This window comes from Barbus barbus (genome assembly GCF_936440315.1).
Source record: "Barbus barbus genome assembly, chromosome: 3".
Lineage (NCBI taxonomy): Eukaryota > Metazoa > Chordata > Actinopteri > Cypriniformes > Cyprinidae > Barbus > Barbus barbus.
The window spans coordinates 16,744,417-16,762,520 of record NC_136731.1 but is presented as its reverse complement, the minus strand read 5'-3'; the positions used below and the strand labels follow the sequence as shown (position 1 = coordinate 16,762,520).

Genomic DNA, 18,104 nt, shown 5'->3' with positions numbered 1-18,104 from the left:
GGAGATGCAGAACAAGAATCTGGTGGAGTTTGCAAAAAACAATTTGATTTGATTTTTTTATGAATTTTTAAAATATGTGATACAGTGAGGTAATAAATAGCATTTGTCATGACTTTGGTGCAATTATGAATTTTTAATGAATTTTTTCCAAACAAAAACATTTTAGAAACACATTTGAAATGTTTTATTGAAAATGTAATACATTATGAATACGATTAAACAATAAAAGTCCATTAAATAATAAGTGCTCGTATAATGTGTTTTTTAATCAGCTTATTGTTATCCAGACTGGGCTTCAGTTTGATACGTGATCCAACCCACTCTTTAAAAAAAAAAAAAAAAAAAAAAAAAAGATTTGCAAAGGTTTGGAAGCTTCACGGCAATCACTACCACGCAACGCCATATAGACGCGCAACTAAATTTTTGGCGTAGATGGCGTGACCGCGCTTCTCCAAAGCGCAGATGGCGTGACTGCAGTTGCAGATGGGAGGGAGAACGGCTGACTACACAGTTTATGGGAATAAATTGTGTATTTCCCTCACAATTGTCACAAAAAACTCACTACACTGTCTGTCTGGTCTCTCTGCGCGTTGCTTTGCGAGATCATGCGGCGCGATTTTTTTTTCTCACTGCTGCACGAGTCTGCGTGAGAAAAGGGGGGTGTGGCGTGAGAGCGTGAGAATCGGGTCAATTGCGTGAGTCTCACGCTGAATGCGTGAGAGTTGGCAGCCTTGTGTAACCCCCTTTGTAATTCTTAAAATTTTCACAACTGTACAAGTTTCACAAGCAACTGATTACAGTTACATTTCTTTTGTAATTAATGTAATTCCGTTACATGTAACTAGTTACTCCCCAACACTGAATGTTTACCATAGTAATTTTTGTAAGGTAGCGTCAGTGGGCGTGGCCAGACTCCACGGCCGCATGAACTACACTTCCCAGAATTCATTGCGGTTTCGCAGTTGGCCACGTCACGTCCACCGGCCACGTCGCCCCTCATTCGCCATATTTCGTGGAGTAATGCTCTGGAGGAGAGCGGCATTGAGCCGGTTCACAGCTATCGCACTCACCCCGAGCTCACTTTCACACCACTAAACACCAGACATCATGAACGTCTTTAGGCTGACTGGAGATCTGTCTCATCTAGCTGCCATCATCATCCTCCTGCTCAAGATATGGAAGACCAGGTCCTGCGCGGGTGAGCTAATCGCACACAAAACATACTTTCCTCATATGGGACATTCTTAATATGTGTGTTTACGAAAGATAGAGGAGACTTTAGACTGGGTTGAGCTGTCGGAAAAGTCTTGTGAATTTATATTCGAGCATGAAGCATAAATGAAGTGCAGTTTGTGTAGCATTCAAGCTAGTGAGCTAGCTTGACTTAAAAGCGGTTGAATGCTCGATTTTTGTTGAATTTGACTATGAAAATTATGTTTAAATGGACGGAGTAGTATTATTTAACATGTTGTGATCGTTAATGTTTTGCATAACTGTTTTGAAGGATATCAAACATCACAGGCTTTTTCTGAGTGACTGAAATAGCTGAAACTTGTGGCCTAGTTACTAACTGCAGTTTAATAATAGCTATAAATGCATATACGTATGTGTGTGTATATATATATATATATATATATATATATATATATATATATATATGCATGCGCACTATCAACCATCTTGTCATTCATACTGTGCAATAAATTTTACTATGTAGAGGACAATTTGCATCTTCATACGCTGCGTTGTGAGAGAGTTTCATATGCTTGATGCCATACATTTTGGGCTTTGCAAGGATTGGTCATCTGTGTAGACTAGAAACATTGACATCAGACTTTTGATTCACAGAGATATAGAGAACTAGATGCAACTCTTTTGGACTGTTCGTGAGCGTAGCATTGAGTAAAGACTGCTGCTGTCTTATTTACTTGTGAGTTGCAGTTATCTGACGCAAATATTTATGCCCTCAGGTATCTCTGGGAAGAGCCAGATACTCTTTGCCATGGTGTTCACCACTCGGTACCTGGATCTCCTGACATCCTTCATTTCTCTATACAACACTTCCATGAAGGTAAGGGCACAGAATGAACACTTGTATGCACACATCAATGGATTTATCAATCTTAAATATCAGTGATTGCAAATCAATGTTTTACCTCCATCGGTGCAAACTGGTTTATATGTGCTCTGACCTTTTGTAGTGAATCAGTTTCTGTGTTGTGAAAACAGATTATCTACGTCGGATGTGCCTATGCCACAGTTTACCTGATCTACGCAAAGTTCAGGGCAACTTATGATGGAAACCACGACACTTTCAGAGTTGAGTTTCTTGTGGTCCCAGTGGGAGGTCTCGCCTTTCTGGTCAACCACGACTTCTCTCCGTTGGAGGTGAGTATTAGAGTCTTCAGTGCACATTTGGGCATTTGACCATCATAAATCTGCTATTCTTGCTAGTTTTGTTTTTAACCTTTATTAAACCTCTTCAAATAACAACAGGCATTATCTTTGTTAAGAGACAAAAAAATAGAAAGAGACACAGACTAATATGTATAACTTGCAAATAATAAATACTGAAATAAAAAAGCAAATTACAACATAGTTTAAATTAAAAAAATAAATTCACTCATTTACTTACCCTCAAGTTGCTTCAAACCTGTATGGATATTTATTTTCTTGGCAGATTCTGTGGACCTTTTCCATCTACCTTGAGTCTGTGGCCATCTTACCCCAGCTGTTTATGATTAGCAAGACCGGCGAGGCCGAGACCATCACTACCCACTATCTGTTCTGCCTGGGGGTCTACCGCGCCCTCTACCTCTTCAACTGGATCTGGAGGTTCTACTTTGAGGGCTTCTTTGACATGATTGCCATCGTGGCTGGGGTCGTCCAGACTATCCTCTATTGTGACTTCTTCTACCTTTACATCACAAAAGGTGAGTTCAAACCTTTTTAAGGACCGTGGATGTGAATGACATTTAGTTTAGGTGGTCATGAACTTATTCAGTATGAGATTAAGACTGTCCCATTTACTTTCTTAAAACACATTGTTGATTGAATTGAAAATTGAATTTTATGACTTATGTATTTAATTCAGAATTTAAAACACCTAAGGTACAGTTTACCTTTTTGTGAGATTAATGTTTCTTCCTCAGAACAGATTTGGAGAAATTTATCATTGCATCACTTGCTCATCAATGGATCCTCTGCAGTGAATGGGTGCCGTCAGAATGAGAGTCCAAACAGCTGATAAAAACATCACAATAATGTAATCCACACGACTCCAGTTCATCATTTAACGTCTTGTGAAGTGAAAAGCTGCAAATTTGTAAGAATCAAATCTATCATTAAGATGTGGCTAAAATACGAATCTGTAATATTGCTTTCTCCAGTAAAAAAGTTGTCTTATCTAAATCAGGAGAGAAATATGCACAGATTAAGCAGCAATGCATGCAAAAATGGTCCAAAACAGTTCTAAACACGCGTTCATAGATTTTGAGAGGACAATAGGGTATGGGCATTTTTACACTGAAGGAAGAGTTATGGATTGCAGTTTCTATATTTTGATCAGACTCAACAGTTTAAAGTTAAAACACAATAATGGATTTGTTTCTTACAAACACGCAGCTTTTCACTATATAAGACATTATTACACTGGAGTCATGTGGATTATTGTGATGTTTTTATCAGCTGTTTGGACTCTCATTCTGACGGCACCCATTCACTGCAGAGGATCCATTGGCGAGCAAGTGAAGTAATGGTACATTTCTCCAAATCTGTAGCAGAAATCTTTGATAGCCTAAAGAGGAGTACATTTTCAGAATATTTAAATTTTTGGGTGAACTCTTACTTTAGGAAAGGTACATATTGGATTCCGTCAACATTAATGCATGTATTAATTGAAGTTTAAGCACTTGTTTGGCCTCCATTTTTAGGATTTGGCATGTTTTAGGATAAAATAAAAAATAAAAATCCTCTTTCTGCTTCAGTTTCTGACATCTTTTGTCTGGTCCACAGTGCTGAAAGGAAAGAAGCTGAGTCTACCAGCCTAAGTGCCAAAGAACAGAGAGCTGTGTCTCCATCAGACTTATAGAGGGGCACAAGCCAATGATGCCACCGCAAGATGCCCAAGACAAAGAACGCATAACGCCAGTTCAATCACTGATTTATTTCTTTCCGCCTGGACGCCAACCATCCCCTTACAGAAACGAGGACGTTTTTTGCAAACTTTTCTTGTCTTTAGCATCTTGCAATACTTTTTTATTGCTGTTGAAAAGAAAAAGAAAAAAAAAAACTTTTCTATATGCAAGGTATATTGAAATATTGAACAGTGCACTGTACACATTAACAGTTAAATGCATCATTGTAAATTTGTCCATGATTGGAAATAGTTCCCAGTGTCGAATAAGTTTGCGGTTCTTTCCTGATTTAAGAGGGAGGGAGGGAGGAGGGAGGGGGGGATGAAATGTGTGTTCTTGAATTCAAATGATTATATCCCATTTTTTTTTATTTCTCCACATTGTACATGTGGTAAAATTAGTTTCAATAAACAGTTTTGCCACCAATGAAAATTATTTTCAAAAAGAAAGTCCTTTTCATTTTTTTTTCCACATAAATGTATTTGTATTTCAATTTATGTACATAACCCTTTTTGGTGATGCCCCCATAGCAACGAGTCAACTGTAAATAAGAGTGTTTCATATTTCATTCAGCACAATTCTCATTGTGTGACTCATATCATTTTTTTGAAATGTCAACATTTATCAATGATATGCGATATTACAGCAAGGTTGTTTAAATATTCAGTTATCACCTGCAAACATCAGCTTGTTGAAATGCAGTAATCTGTGGTAAGATCATTAAATCTAGTGGCGTGGATTCTGTCAAAGCACATTTTGGAGTGAGTTTCGTAGTGTAGGTTTTTTTTTTTTTTCTTAATGGACTACAACTTGTTTTCTTTAAGTTCAACATCCCTAATGTTTTCCCCTCTCGAGTCATTCCTGTAGGGTTTACAGTTATTTTTCTAGTTTTTACATGTCTCCAATAAATATTTTAAGGGACACGATTTGTTATTCCTTTGTGGTTTTTTTTGTGTCATTTCTATTGACAATGTTACTTAATTTATTCCACTTGTTCCATGTAAACTTTCAATAATTATGGTCATAAAATCTGCATGCATAATTATGAATAAATGTTGAAAATGCTGCAGCATATCACATTAGTTAAAACAAGTATTGTTACATTCAAGTTAAATGAAAGACTCAAAATACTCAATTTTCCCTTATATATAAATGTATTTTTTACAGGACACTTTAGATTTGTGACTGTACAGCCAGTGAAAATACATAAATGAATAATTAATTCAGTTCCAACTACAAAGCACTGACCACATGATTGCTTTGATGTGCAATTTTGTAGTGACCAAGCATTCAAACATTTAGCAATGATTCTTCAGTACTGGGACAAACATATATCAAGAAGTTATTTTGGATTAATAATTCATCATGATTAGAGGTATTCACCTAGCCTATGTTTCGCTACATCTCCTGCTTCTACCATTTTCTCTCTCTCAAACAAAAGTGTTTGCCTTGCCTTCATTCAAAATGAGGCTACACCATCAGATGCAAAAATAATGTCTAAAATATCTATTATAATACTGACAAATCTAGGATTCATTTCAACGAATGAAACAACTGACCGAACTGATGAACTTCCTCTTCACCTTCAGCCTTCCAGCAGAAGCCTGAATGGGTTTTGTGCCAGTATTGACTGGTATTTGGGACTGTTCATAATTCCCTCCACCTTGACTAAGACCCCAGTTCCAGCTGAAGAAAAACAGCCCCAAAGCATGATGCTGCCTCCGCCATGCTTCACTGTGGGTATGGTGTTCCTTTGGTGATGCGCAGTGTTGTTTTTGCACCAAACATACCTTTTGGATTTATGACCAAAAAGTTCAACCTTGGGTTCATCAGACCATAACACATTTTCCCACATGCTTTTGGGAGACTTAAAATGTGTTTTTGCTAAATTTAGCCAGGCTTGGATGTTTTTCTTGCCACCCTACTCCATAGCCTGGGCATATGAAGAATATGGGAGATTGTTGTCACATGTACTACACAGCTAGTACTTGCCAGAAATTCGTGCAGCTCCTTTAATGTTGCTGTAGGCCTCTTGCCAGCCTTCCTGACCAGTTTTCTTTTAATCTTTTCATCAATTTTGGAGGGATGTCCAGTGTATGATAATATTACTGTTGCGCCATATATTCTCCACTTGATGATGACTGTCTTCACTGTGTTTCATGGTATATCTAATGCCTTGGAAATCATTTTGTACACTTCTCCTGACTGATACCTTTCAGCAATGAGATCCCTCTGATGCTTTGGAAGCTCTCTGTGGACCATGGCTTTTGCTGAAAGATGCAACTAAGAAAATGTCAGGAAAAGCCTACTAGAACAGCTAAAGTTTATTTGGGTTTAATCAGAGGCACTTTAAATGATGGCTGGTGTGTACTGACTCCTATTTAACATGAGTTTGAATGCGATTGCTTAATTCTGAACACAGCCACATCCTTAGTTATAAGAGGGTGTGCAGACTTATGCAACCACATTATTTTAGTTTCTTATTTTTACTCCACCTTTCCTAAAAGATCTCAGTTTGTTTTTTAATTGAGTTGTGCAGATTATAGTTAAAGGAGGAAAAAGTTCTGAAATTATTTATCCTGGTCTCATTTTTTTTTTTTACATCACAGAAACCTGGCATTTTAAAAGGGTGTGTAGACTTTTTATATCCACTGTAATTTATAATATGTAACTGGAATATATAATTGATTTTTAAAAATCAACGCTTATGTTTTGTCAGTTTTCCTTCCGATGATCCTACAGTAATTGCTCGACCAATTTATACGGTTGCTATAATACCACTTGAGGCAACCATACGCAATTTTGACGCAACCTTGACTCAATTTTTGATCGCGATTATTTATTACAATTTTTTTAAATGGAGTGTCTATTACACTACGTGCAAATCTATTTACACTAACTCCGCCCACTAACATGTAATTTGGTTAGACTTAGTACAAGTGTCAGTGGCATAGATCATGGTAAGTTGTGTGCTTTTTGACACTATGGACCCGAGTTCAAATCCACCTTTTGCCGAACTTTTTTTTCTCTCTATTCAAATCTCATACCGCATCAGAAGAGATGGTCCTCATTGCAGAACACAAGATCCAGGGGGTGTGGTTGGATCTAGATCCAACTCCTCCCACCTTACATTTACCTAAACCTACCCGTCTCCACCCCCTGATCCTTAAACCCACCCCATCTCCATCCCTAAACCTACCAATCTCCACCCCTTAGATGTGGATCCAACCCCGCCCCCTGGATCTTTGCTCTGCAGTGAGGGGCTACTGCATCAGAAAGGCATTTATTTTCAGTAAAAATTAAAGAAATAATCAATCAAAAAGTAAAAAAAAAAGTATCGGGTAGGGTTAGGGTAGGTGTAGGGAGGGCTTTATTGTCCCAATAAGGTGGCATCCATTTAATTATTGGAATTAAAACTATAATTTATACTCAATACTTTATTATTGCGTACTGTTTTATAATGTACTACAATACTGAGGTGCAGATAATTGCCACTATTTGCAATAAGTAGTATAAATAGCAGAAAATCTTGCTATTTTAACAGTGTAAATAGAATCCATTGCTATTTACACTTAATGTAATTAGCATCTATCGCTAAAAAAATATGCTTTTTTTCACTTAGTACAAATAGCCGCTGCCTTTTTTAAATTAGAGTTAGTTATTCTTTATTGTCCTTTGCAGGAAATTTGTCTTGGACTCAAAGCTGCAACAATACACAACAACCACACAAAAACAACAAGAGGTGGAGACGGGTAGTTTTAGGGGTGGGGATGGGTGGGTTTAGGGATCAAGAGGTGGAGACGGGTAGTTTTAGGGGTGGGGATGGGTGGGTTTAGGGATCAAGAGGTGGAGACGGGTAGTTTTAGGGGTGGGGATGGGTGGGTTTAGGGATCAAGAGGTGGAGACGGGTAGTTTTAGGGGTGGGGATGGGTGGGTTTAGGGATCAAGAGGTGGAGACGGGTAGTTTTAGGGGTGGGGATGGGTGGGTTTAGGGATCAAGAGGTGGAGACGGGTAGTTTTAGGGGTGGGGATGGGTGGGTTTAGGGATCAAGAGGTGGAGACGGTAGATTCAGGTATATTTAAGGTGGGAGGAGTTGGCTCTAGATCCAACCACACCTCCTGGATCTTGTGTTCTGCAATTTTGTCAAAAACGCTCTAGTTATCAAATTTATTATTCTCAATTATTAAATGATTCATTCCAGAGTGGAAATTGTGCAATTAAAAAACAAACAAAAAACAGATAATGTCAGGTAATGTTGTGGTACAAGGTTTTGCCCCATCATGTCTCAAGAATAATCATCAGGGCAAGCGGTACCGAGCGTGACGTCAGCGCGCGCTCGCTGCTGCTGTGTGGCGACCGCGGGAAAAAAACACTCCACGTAATACATCGGCCGGTTCCAGGGAGGGACTCTGGACTTCCGTGGGCTCACTGTGCTCGTGTTTCAGACAAGATAACGGAAATACATCAGCTCTCGTGCTTCAGAAATAAACCGAGACTCGTTGGTGTGGAACTGGTTTAGGTTTAGATCTAGGACAGTCTCTCTGGAGAGGAAGGAAAATGGAGCTGGATGACGGAGTTGTGTACCAGGACGATCCGGGGACATCGGCGATCATGTCGGAGAGGGTCTCGGGCCTGGCCAGCTCCATCTACCGCGAGTTCGAGAGACTCATCCGCAAATACGACGAGGACGTGGTGAAGGAGCTGATGCCGCTGGTGGTGGCGGTGCTGGAGAACCTCGACTCGGTGTTCGCCGAGAACAACGAGCACGAGGTGGAGCTGGAGCTCATCAAGGAGGACAACGAACAGCTGATCACCCAGTACGAGCGCGAGAAAGCGCTCAGGAAACACGCCGAGGAGGTGAGTGCGCGAGGAGGCTTAGCGCCTAACACCACTCTCATCCTCATCATCACCGGGAGCCTGGCATCTTTGTTTTCTTGCAGCAGCAGCCGCCACGTATCATCCTCCTCATGCACGTGCACGAATGGTTTTGTCCTGCCTTGTTTAGCCAGTGCTGCCTTTTGAGGGTGAATCAGCCTTGGGCCTTAAGTGAATAAAGAAATCAAATGTGCGTTTCGACTTGCTTCAGTTCATTATTATGCCCTCTGATGGTCTGTCTGGTTAGAACTTAATGTACAAACATTTCGTTTAATAGAACTGGCGCAGTCATGTTGTTTACATGCTTGTAAATAAAGACCAGAGATCGAAAACAACGCAAAACAACATGTCGAGCGAGTTACAGAGACGGATGCTTGCCTCTGTGTCATACGGGAGGAGAGACCGGGGCAAGTTGTCACAGTGGCAGAACTTTGGCTATAACGTTCTGGCAAGGCTATGAACAAACGTTCTTCAAGTAACGCTAAGAGAATGTTCATTCAACGTTATCTGGTCTCATAATGTTCTCAAAACATTGGCAAACATTTTAGTTGGATGTTCATATGTTTTTTTTTTAAATGTTATCCGTTTCAGAACGTTCTGAAAACGCGAATAGAATGTTCATTCAAAGTTATTTGGTATTTAATAACGTTAAACATTTTAGTTGGATGTTCTTCTAACGTTTTTAAATGTTATCTGTGAGGTAATGTAACTATAATGTTTGATAAATGATAAAATGAAACGTTCCCTTAACGGCTGTAAGGTTTTGATTCAAAAGTCCAATAGTTTTTAGCAGTGGTTTTGGATGTGGATTTCAAACACCTTTTTTTAAAATCCCAATATCATATTTGTCAATTTTGTGTCTGTGTGTTGTCAAGTTAGGCAGGCTGTCACAAGGTCATTAATTTCTAAAAATGACAATATTTTAATAATCATATTTGTTGACCATGAATTGTGCTGTTCCATGACTTTTAGGCTAATAAGCCAAAAATAGGGCTTTTAATGGCTGTGACAACTTACCCCATATAATGTGACAGCATGTGTTTAAGTGAGATGTATTTTTTTTTCCTGAGCAATAACGATGGAAATATTCAATAGCTTTTTTTGTAGGTAAGACTTTAAAGTATGTGCAATACATTTCAAAAATAAACCTAGCTTGATAAATATTTACTAGAGTCAAAAGTGTGTCATATAGACCAAGTCGTCCATATGTGGCAGGATTTTGACTGATGCAACAGTCTGTCGTCATGCACAGAAACACACTGTGCAGTGCTTTTTTTCAGAGACTTTTTTGCATTAAACCTTTGAAATTGTATTGCGTGTGTCATTAGTTTTAAATTAAGAACCTTTCATAGTTGAAGTGTGAGTAAATGCGACTCTAATCTGTTTTGGAAATAAGATTACACTGCATTGTGCAGTTCTCAACGTGTGTAAACCCGACTTTGGACAGATTAAGGCTGCTCAGTGGCTTTATGTGTTCCTGACACCGTGACAGTTAACTGGGATTATGAGCAATATGTCTGGCACATTCTACAACCAAAACACACATGAGCCATGAGCTGCATTAATCCCTGTGTGTGTACTGATACGGGATCTGGATACATCCTATTATGACAGACAGATTTCGCTTCAAACAGCAGAGTGACTCTGACATAAGGCTGTGATCAATATTCAGTTGTGGTGCACATTGATCTTTCTCTCATGTTTCAGATCACTGATATACTAGAGCAACTTTTAAGACTATTTGGGATCTTGATCGGGTCTCAGGCATAATGTGTTAAATTTTTATACTGTAATTTTTTTTAAAACAACACATTGAACCAATATTTTGTCTCAAACTAGTGTAATTTATTGTTCTATTATAGTATTTATTGACATGTTAAATTGGCTTTATAGTTTTAGTTTTCATTTTAATTTAGTTTTAAATTTTAGTATTTTTTTGTTGTGTGCTTTTGTAATTTTTATTTTTAAAAATATTTCTATTCAGCTTTTATTTTTATTTCAGTTTTAGTTTGAGCTATTTTATTAATTCGACTTACACATTTGTTTTCTCACTTCTAATTTTCTTTTTTTCTTTTTTTTTATCTAAAATTGATATTTTATTTTTCAGTTACCAAAAATGTTTTAATTTTGAATAGTTTTAGTTAATAACAACACAGTCTTAATCATAGCTGCAAAATCAGTTTACACTTATATATGGTGTCATCCCTTGATATTTAAATTTAATTTAATGAATTGATTTAATTGGTTTTTCCATGGACGATGATATTTTTGATATCTAGGGAGAATAGTGTCTGATATAATGCAGATATATAATACAGTTTATGGACTTAGGATGACATGACCCCGTGTTTTATAGAATATTTACTCAGAAAACTGAAGTAAAAACTGAGTGCGCTTTGTGTTGCACTGAAAGTGAATGGGAATTGAATGTGACTTGAACCTTATGTTTGTTGATCTCTGTGCTCGGGGGGCCACTGAATGAATTTTCACATGGCAGTGTGACGGAAACCTGAAATGACACTGAAACAGCTCCCCTTTATCAGATACTCACACCGCACCAGGCTCTCCAGGAGACCCCTGTACTCCAGACATGAAGCATGTGTTCTGTAGGGATTTGCAGGAGAGAGATTCCAATTAGGGAAAATGCCTCAAGATATTACTTCCAGGTCATGGGGTCCTTTGCTGTGACCTGGCTATAAAAACTCTTGCTGGATTCACACTGTATTTTGCTTGTGAAACTTACAGTTTTGTCAATGCATGATGTACCTTTTGCAGTTTTCATACACTGCCACTCAAAAGTTTGTGGTCAATAAGAGTTTTTGAAAGAAATTCATGTTTTCATTCAGCAAATGTGCATTAAAGTAATCAAAAGTGACAATAAATAGGTTTATATTACAAAACATTTCTATTTCAAATAAATGCTGTTTGTTTGAACTTTCTAGTCATCAACTGTAAGTAGCACAAATGTTTTTAACGTGAGCAGAATGATTTCTGAAGGATCATATGACACTGAAGACTGGAGTAATGATACTGGAAATGACTATTTTTGATAGTTATTTTTGAATTTGGTTAGTGAATATTGTGAAAATATTTACATATTTAATTTCAGCACATTTTCGTACATTAAGCAATGTTGTAAATTTGCTATCATTCAGTCAGTTATCTGCATTATATCAACTACTGTACTTTCTATATAACGGCATCAGCTGTTGAAAAACTTTGGTCAGCCATATATCCACGTTTCACATTATAGATTTTGTTTTGCACATGTTGGATGTAGTTTAATAAAATAAATCCTTAGAACACTTTTCTGCCTTTGTGTCAGTCTTGATAGATTTGACATTTTAATCTTGTTCCTCAATATTGATCCTATTTTTGATGCATTTTACGCCCTTGCAGGAATCATAAAGTGCCTTTTCTGCTTGAAGTTTTGTATCTTTTAGTCTGTTGAGTGTATAATCAATATTGTAGCTAACTAAAGTTAATTTTAGCAGATATACACACATAAAAAAGACCAGAAATATTGATGACTCATCCTTGAAACTGTACAAGACTGAAAATGTCCCCTTCCTGACAAATATCGCTTATATCATGAAGTAACCTAACTAAATCCTGTAAGGCCTGTTGGTTATTTAAAAAATAAATGTATTATGCAATATTTAATTAGTTTTTTGTTTTCTGTGAGCAGAAGTTCATTGAATTTGAAGATTCCCAAGAGCAAGAGAAGAAGGATTTGCAGAACCATCTGGAAAGCCTTTCATCACATTCCCGTCAACTGGAGCTGAAGATCAAGAACTATGCTGACCAGAGTAAGATTCAGCTGCTTTATTCCCTCTTCTCGTTCAGTCTGACACTTCCATGATCTGACAATCTTTTAAACCTTCATATATGTCTTCTACATGTTATATGTCCATGGATCTGCTCTTCAAGTCATTCTGTTTTAGCAAAAAATAACTATAGTCCTGTATACTTTAGCTGTTATGTGAAGTATTGATTTAGTGTTCTTCACACATGGTTCATATTAGAGTACCATCCCGTAATTTAATCTGCTCTCTCTTTTCTCAAACCGTTCTACTGACCCCATTAATGGATCATTGAGAATGTAGAGTGGCCCATTTGACACGTTCTTTGGCTTCATCATATAGCTGTTTGATTCCTCATGTCTGTGAGTCATTATTGTGCAGATTTCCATTAGTTGGGCGCAAATTATCTAACACCAAAATTGATTTTCAAGGGTTGCTTGCTGTTCGTTTGCGTCCGCATTCAACAGATTAATTTAGAGATCATAGTCTAATTCATTTCTGACATGGATATGAATGTAAAACCTGCTGTATTGTTTTCTGTCCATATTCCACCAGTGTAAATAATCTCTCCATATACATTTGTTTATTCATTTAAAGGAATAGTTCACCCAAAAATTAACATTTGCTCATCACTTGCTCACCAATGGATCCACTGCAGTGAATGGGTGCCGTCAGAATGAGAGTCCAAACATCTGATAAAAAACATCACAATAATCCACACAACTCCAGTCCATCAATTAATGTGTTGATGTAAAAAGCTGCTTTTTGTAATAAACAGATTTATCATTAAAACTTTAATCCATTGCTAAAATATCATAATGAAACTCTCTCGCTTGAATCGGGAGAGAAATATGCACAGGTCGTGCACCGTTTACATGGACTGGAGTGGTGTGGATTACTTGTAGATTATTGTGATGTTTTTATAAACAGTTTGGACTCTCATTCTGACGGCACCCATTCACTGCAGAGCATCCAGTGGTGATCAAGTGATGTAATGCTTTTTATATCACATGCTCAAAGAAACGCTCCTCTGCATATTTTAGAAAATAATTATGAATCACATTAGAATAACAAAATGAAAGTTGTGACCAAATTTAGTGATGCATTGCATCTTTTCCAAAAGAATCGTAAACAGAATTTGATTTGTTGTCAGAGCAAATATTTACACCTCTAGAAGTCTGGCTTTGAGTAAGGGAGTTTTGTTTAGTTTTACATTCATGCGAATAATCTCTTCAGTCTTATTAAATGCAATGTCTGTGGCCCTGAAATAACATTACTCATGTTCTGTCGCTCGAAAACATCTGTAAAAAAATCTAAACCAGGGTCAGTTCAGGCTGAGTGTGTGTGCTAGAATAGGCCCGTGGGTGATAATGATATTAGTCAAGCACCAAAACATGCTAATTATGGATGTCTGCTGTTTTAATCTGGCACTAATGAATTAATTAATAGAGCATTTCCAGGAAACCCTTTTCTGAGATTTGAAATGGAAATCAGTTCTACTAGAAATCACTGTGCTGAAATGAAGTATGTAGAAAGTGAATTAGCCGGTCTGATTTTGGGATGCTTTGGGCAGATCTGCTGCAGGATTAGATTTAAACCTGAAAGCTAAAAGTGGATTATGTATTTGTGTCACCTCTTAAATAAAGCCTGTTTAATATCCTCTGTGGATATTCTCTCTACAGAACTGCAAGTATTTTTAAAGGCCTCACTGAAAGCATCCGCTTTGCCCACTCAAACTAGCTTAAAATCTGGTTTCAAGCCAATTCTAAGTGGCAGGCTGGCTCGCATGGTTTTTGAGTGCTGTATAGTGAACTGTGGGGTCGTCATTGGTCATTTGGCAGTTTTCTAACCTGTTACGACAACGGAGGTGATAATTAGCCTCATTTCTCTGTCCTCATTTATTTCAAGGCCCTTGTTCCAAGATTGTACCTTGTTTACAAGACGTCACAGACTAACATTTTGCATGAATTTGCATGCTAAAAGATGCCAAAATATTGTCTTTCAGAGTTGTTAAAAGCAGTTGATATAGACATTTAAAAAGACATGTTTTTGGATTGAACTACAATACTAAAATCTTTGCAAATTACACTGTTGAGCAAGTTAATCATTCCGAATTTCTTTAATATTTTTTTACTCCTCCTTTCTCAGTAAGTCGATTAGAGGAACGAGAGGCTGAACTGAAGCGCGAGTATAATTCCCTTCACCTGCGGCACACAGAGGTAAGAAAGTGTCAGCAAATTCAACACAATGTAAATGACAAAGGCTATGTACACGCTGAATTTTTTGGAGTGGCAACCATAATATACATTAATCAAAGAGTGAATTTAAATAAAAATTGTAATGAAAATAAGTTATTTTAATAAAATTTCACAATATTAATGTTTTTATTTTATTAATTAAATGCAGCCTTGGTGAGCAGACTACCTGCTCTTTAAGGCCAATTAATTTGCCTACTTTTTGTTCATTTGTTCTTCAGATGATCCACAACTACATGGAATATGTGGAACGGATCCGGATGCAGCAGACGGGAGGAGAGACCTCTGACACAGGAGCAATTGGCCGAGTTCGGTAAGATGAACATGATCCTATTATCTAAAAAGAAACAGACTCCATGATTGTTTATATAAAATTAAATGACATCAGACCAAAGATTGATTGCATTTCACATTTATATTAATGCATGATGATTTTTGATCTTTTTCTCATTACACAGGAAAGAGCGGCCTCTGTCTCTGGGAATCTTCCCCATGTCCGGCGGTGGCTCTTCACTGACGCCTGACATCCAGGGCAGAGCCGAGACTCCTGGGATGGAGGGCTGGAGATTCAATAACCTCAGTCATCAGCGCTCTAACGCCAGCCTCAAGGTACATTAACATCACAAATATCATCATATAAGAGTTTCGAGGGAATTTACACCGGGCCATTAGAAAAAAAATATTATCTGATATAATAGACAGATGATATGAAAGAACTCTGGGAAGAGACGATGATAGATACACATTTGATGTCTTTTGTTTTGTGGGCATATCCTCTGTATTTGTAAAGGCACATGTTTGCTGGTGGATAGGGAAGAAAATATGGGCAGTGGTTGGTTGAAAGATGTTGCCACGGAAACATTAGGCAGTGATGATGCAAATTCAAGCATCCTGGAACATCGGCAGTGACCCATTTTATCAAATGTACTACCAAAATACAAGTTTAAATTCGATTTTAGGGCTTGCGATAAAGTTAAATAACTAGAGGGTTAAAGTTACTATATTAAAGCTCACAGAATCATTAACAATGATCTACAATGAACATGTTCCAAATTAAAGCTGAAGTCCGTAAGTTTTGCCTCTTTGTCGCCATTTCTGTTTGAAAACCTGTAATTGCAGCTATTTGCGAAATTATCTTGCTTGCGTGGGTTGTTCTCTGGCACGGCTCCAGCGCAGATGAATCTAATGTTTTGAGGTGAATGTGTGGCAGTCAGTCACCGCACCAGTGTAAATATTTACTATACTTCGGAATCACAGATTCTAGCCTACGTCTTGTTATATATGTGACCCCGGACCACAAAACCAGTCATAAAGTTTAATTTTCCGAAATTGAGATTAATACATCATCTGAAAGCTGAATAAATAAGCTTTCCATTGATGTTAGGATCAGACAATATTTGGCTGAGATACAACTATTTGAAAAACTGGAATCTGAGGGTGCAAAAAAATCTAAATATTGAGAAAATCGCCTTTAAAGTTGTCCCAATTAAGTTCTTAGCAATGCATATTACTAATCAAAAATGAAGTTTTGATATATTTACAGTAGGAAATTTACAACATATCTTCATGGAACATGATCTTTACTTAATATCCTAATGATTTTTGGCATAAAAGAAAAATCAATAATTTTGACCCATACACTGTATTTTTGGCTATATCTACAAATATACTCCAGTTTAAGACTGGTTTTGTAGTCCAGGGACACATATGACCCAAATAAGAATTTTCACCATATAATGTCATCTGAACAAGTAAGTAACGAGTCTGCCATGTTTGTTCTGACCAACTGAGGAAAAAAGCATTACAATAAATTGCGCTACCAATGGTGATTTTAAATCTAGCGATCACTTAGCTACCAGTTCCACTCAAATTGAAAACATTATTATAAGCTAACCGTTGTGAATTGGGCTAAAGTAAGGAGATTTTGGTTTTTAACACTGGCTGGTTATGTTCTTGCTCAAATATTGATTAAAGAATAATTTTTAACCAAAAAAGTTACGGACTGCAGCTTTAACATATATGATGATATATAACGATAATATGCAGTAATTCTGAAAATATTTTGCTGTTCATAATATGAATGGTTTGAAATGGACTCAATACTTACTGATGTTCAATTTAAGAACGTCAAATGGACCCTTTTCACATTTCCAGGGTTCTCAGAACTAGGGGTGTGCTATACTGACAAAAAATGATATCTCTCTATATTTTATTGGGATTCTTTGAATAACAATAACTAAACAATATATTGCTGAGGGTGATTTGTGCTGGTACTTGGCTGGTTTAGGCCTTTCATGGAAAAATAAATGACACCAAACAGCCAGAAGGTGGCAGTAAGTCCCTGAGAGATTCATTGAATCATTCATTCAAATGATTCATTCAAAATGGCTGAATCATTTTTAGAAATGAAGCAAATGACTGGGTTATTATGTATTGGTTATTGAATCATGGACACAAATGATCTGTTCAAAAACATATTCTTTCAGGAATAAAACACCACAGTGTTGCTCTGAGATGCAAAAATGTTTGAAAATATTTTCGTTGGTGAAACAGGAAAAAAACAGACAATATTATGTCTAAAATCTAACTCAATGAATATTAACTACTTATTGTTTTTGAACTGTTTAATATAAAGTTGATATCACATTTGTGACCGCACTCATGTGCTAATATTTAGGAAAACGGCACTGTTGCTTGTGTGATATTACTTGCATATATAAATACAAAAACAAACCTATACAGGGATAATTTTTGCTTTCAGGGATAATTTTTGCTTTCATAACTTGAATTATAGGGGCATTTTAACTTCATTTAATAGGCTTCATCATGCATATAGGCTTTTAGATTTTCAAGACATGTTTTGTTTATATTTTGCAAAGTGAGTGACATACTCATATCATTAAAACAACTATTATGAAATTATCGCAGATGATAAATATTGCACACCCTTACTCGGAACTGGAAATTCTTCTATAGCGGTGAAGAAACTACAACAAATATAACTTTTGTGTTCCCATTTGCTCCAATAGAAAAA

At 37.1% G+C, this 18,104-nt stretch overlaps 2 protein-coding genes across 3 annotated transcripts in view; both read left to right on the top strand.

The window, feature by feature from the left end:
• The first annotated feature begins 943 nt into the window (after nucleotides 1-943).
• Nucleotides 944-5,062, top strand: LOC306857403 (ER lumen protein-retaining receptor 2-like). The gene is made up of 5 exons (XM_079397334.1): nucleotides 944-1,198; nucleotides 1,971-2,071; nucleotides 2,230-2,388; nucleotides 2,681-2,933; nucleotides 4,015-5,062. The coding sequence occupies exons 1-5, from the start codon at nucleotides 1,108-1,110 to the stop codon at nucleotides 4,047-4,049; spliced, it is 639 nt and encodes a 212-aa protein (XP_079253460.1). The 5' UTR covers nucleotides 944-1,107; the 3' UTR covers nucleotides 4,050-5,062.
• A 3,416-nt stretch (nucleotides 5,063-8,478) lies between these two features.
• spag9a (sperm associated antigen 9a) overlaps nucleotides 8,479-18,104 on the top strand; it is a 36,598-nt gene continuing 26,972 nt past the window's right edge. For both annotated transcript variants that reach the window (XM_079397153.1, XM_079397152.1), the window contains exons 1-5: nucleotides 8,479-8,994; nucleotides 12,701-12,821; nucleotides 14,964-15,034; nucleotides 15,292-15,383; nucleotides 15,529-15,679. In XM_079397153.1, the coding sequence (XP_079253279.1) occupies nucleotides 8,695-8,994; nucleotides 12,701-12,821; nucleotides 14,964-15,034; nucleotides 15,292-15,383; nucleotides 15,529-15,679 (735 nt within the window). In that variant the 5' untranslated portion in view covers nucleotides 8,479-8,694. The remainder of the gene's footprint in view (nucleotides 8,995-12,700; nucleotides 12,822-14,963; nucleotides 15,035-15,291; nucleotides 15,384-15,528; nucleotides 15,680-18,104) is intronic.

Coding starts and splice junctions, on each gene's coding strand:
- LOC306857403 (XM_079397334.1), top strand. CDS start 1,108: ATGAACGTCTTTAGGCTGACTGGAGATCTGTCTCATCTAGCTGCCATC. Junction 1,199..1,970: donor GAAGACCAGGTCCTGCGCGG/GTGAGCTAATCG, acceptor TTATGCCCTCAG/GTATCTCTGGGAAGAGCCAG. Junction 2,072..2,229: donor TATACAACACTTCCATGAAG/GTAAGGGCACAG, acceptor TTGTGAAAACAG/ATTATCTACGTCGGATGTGC.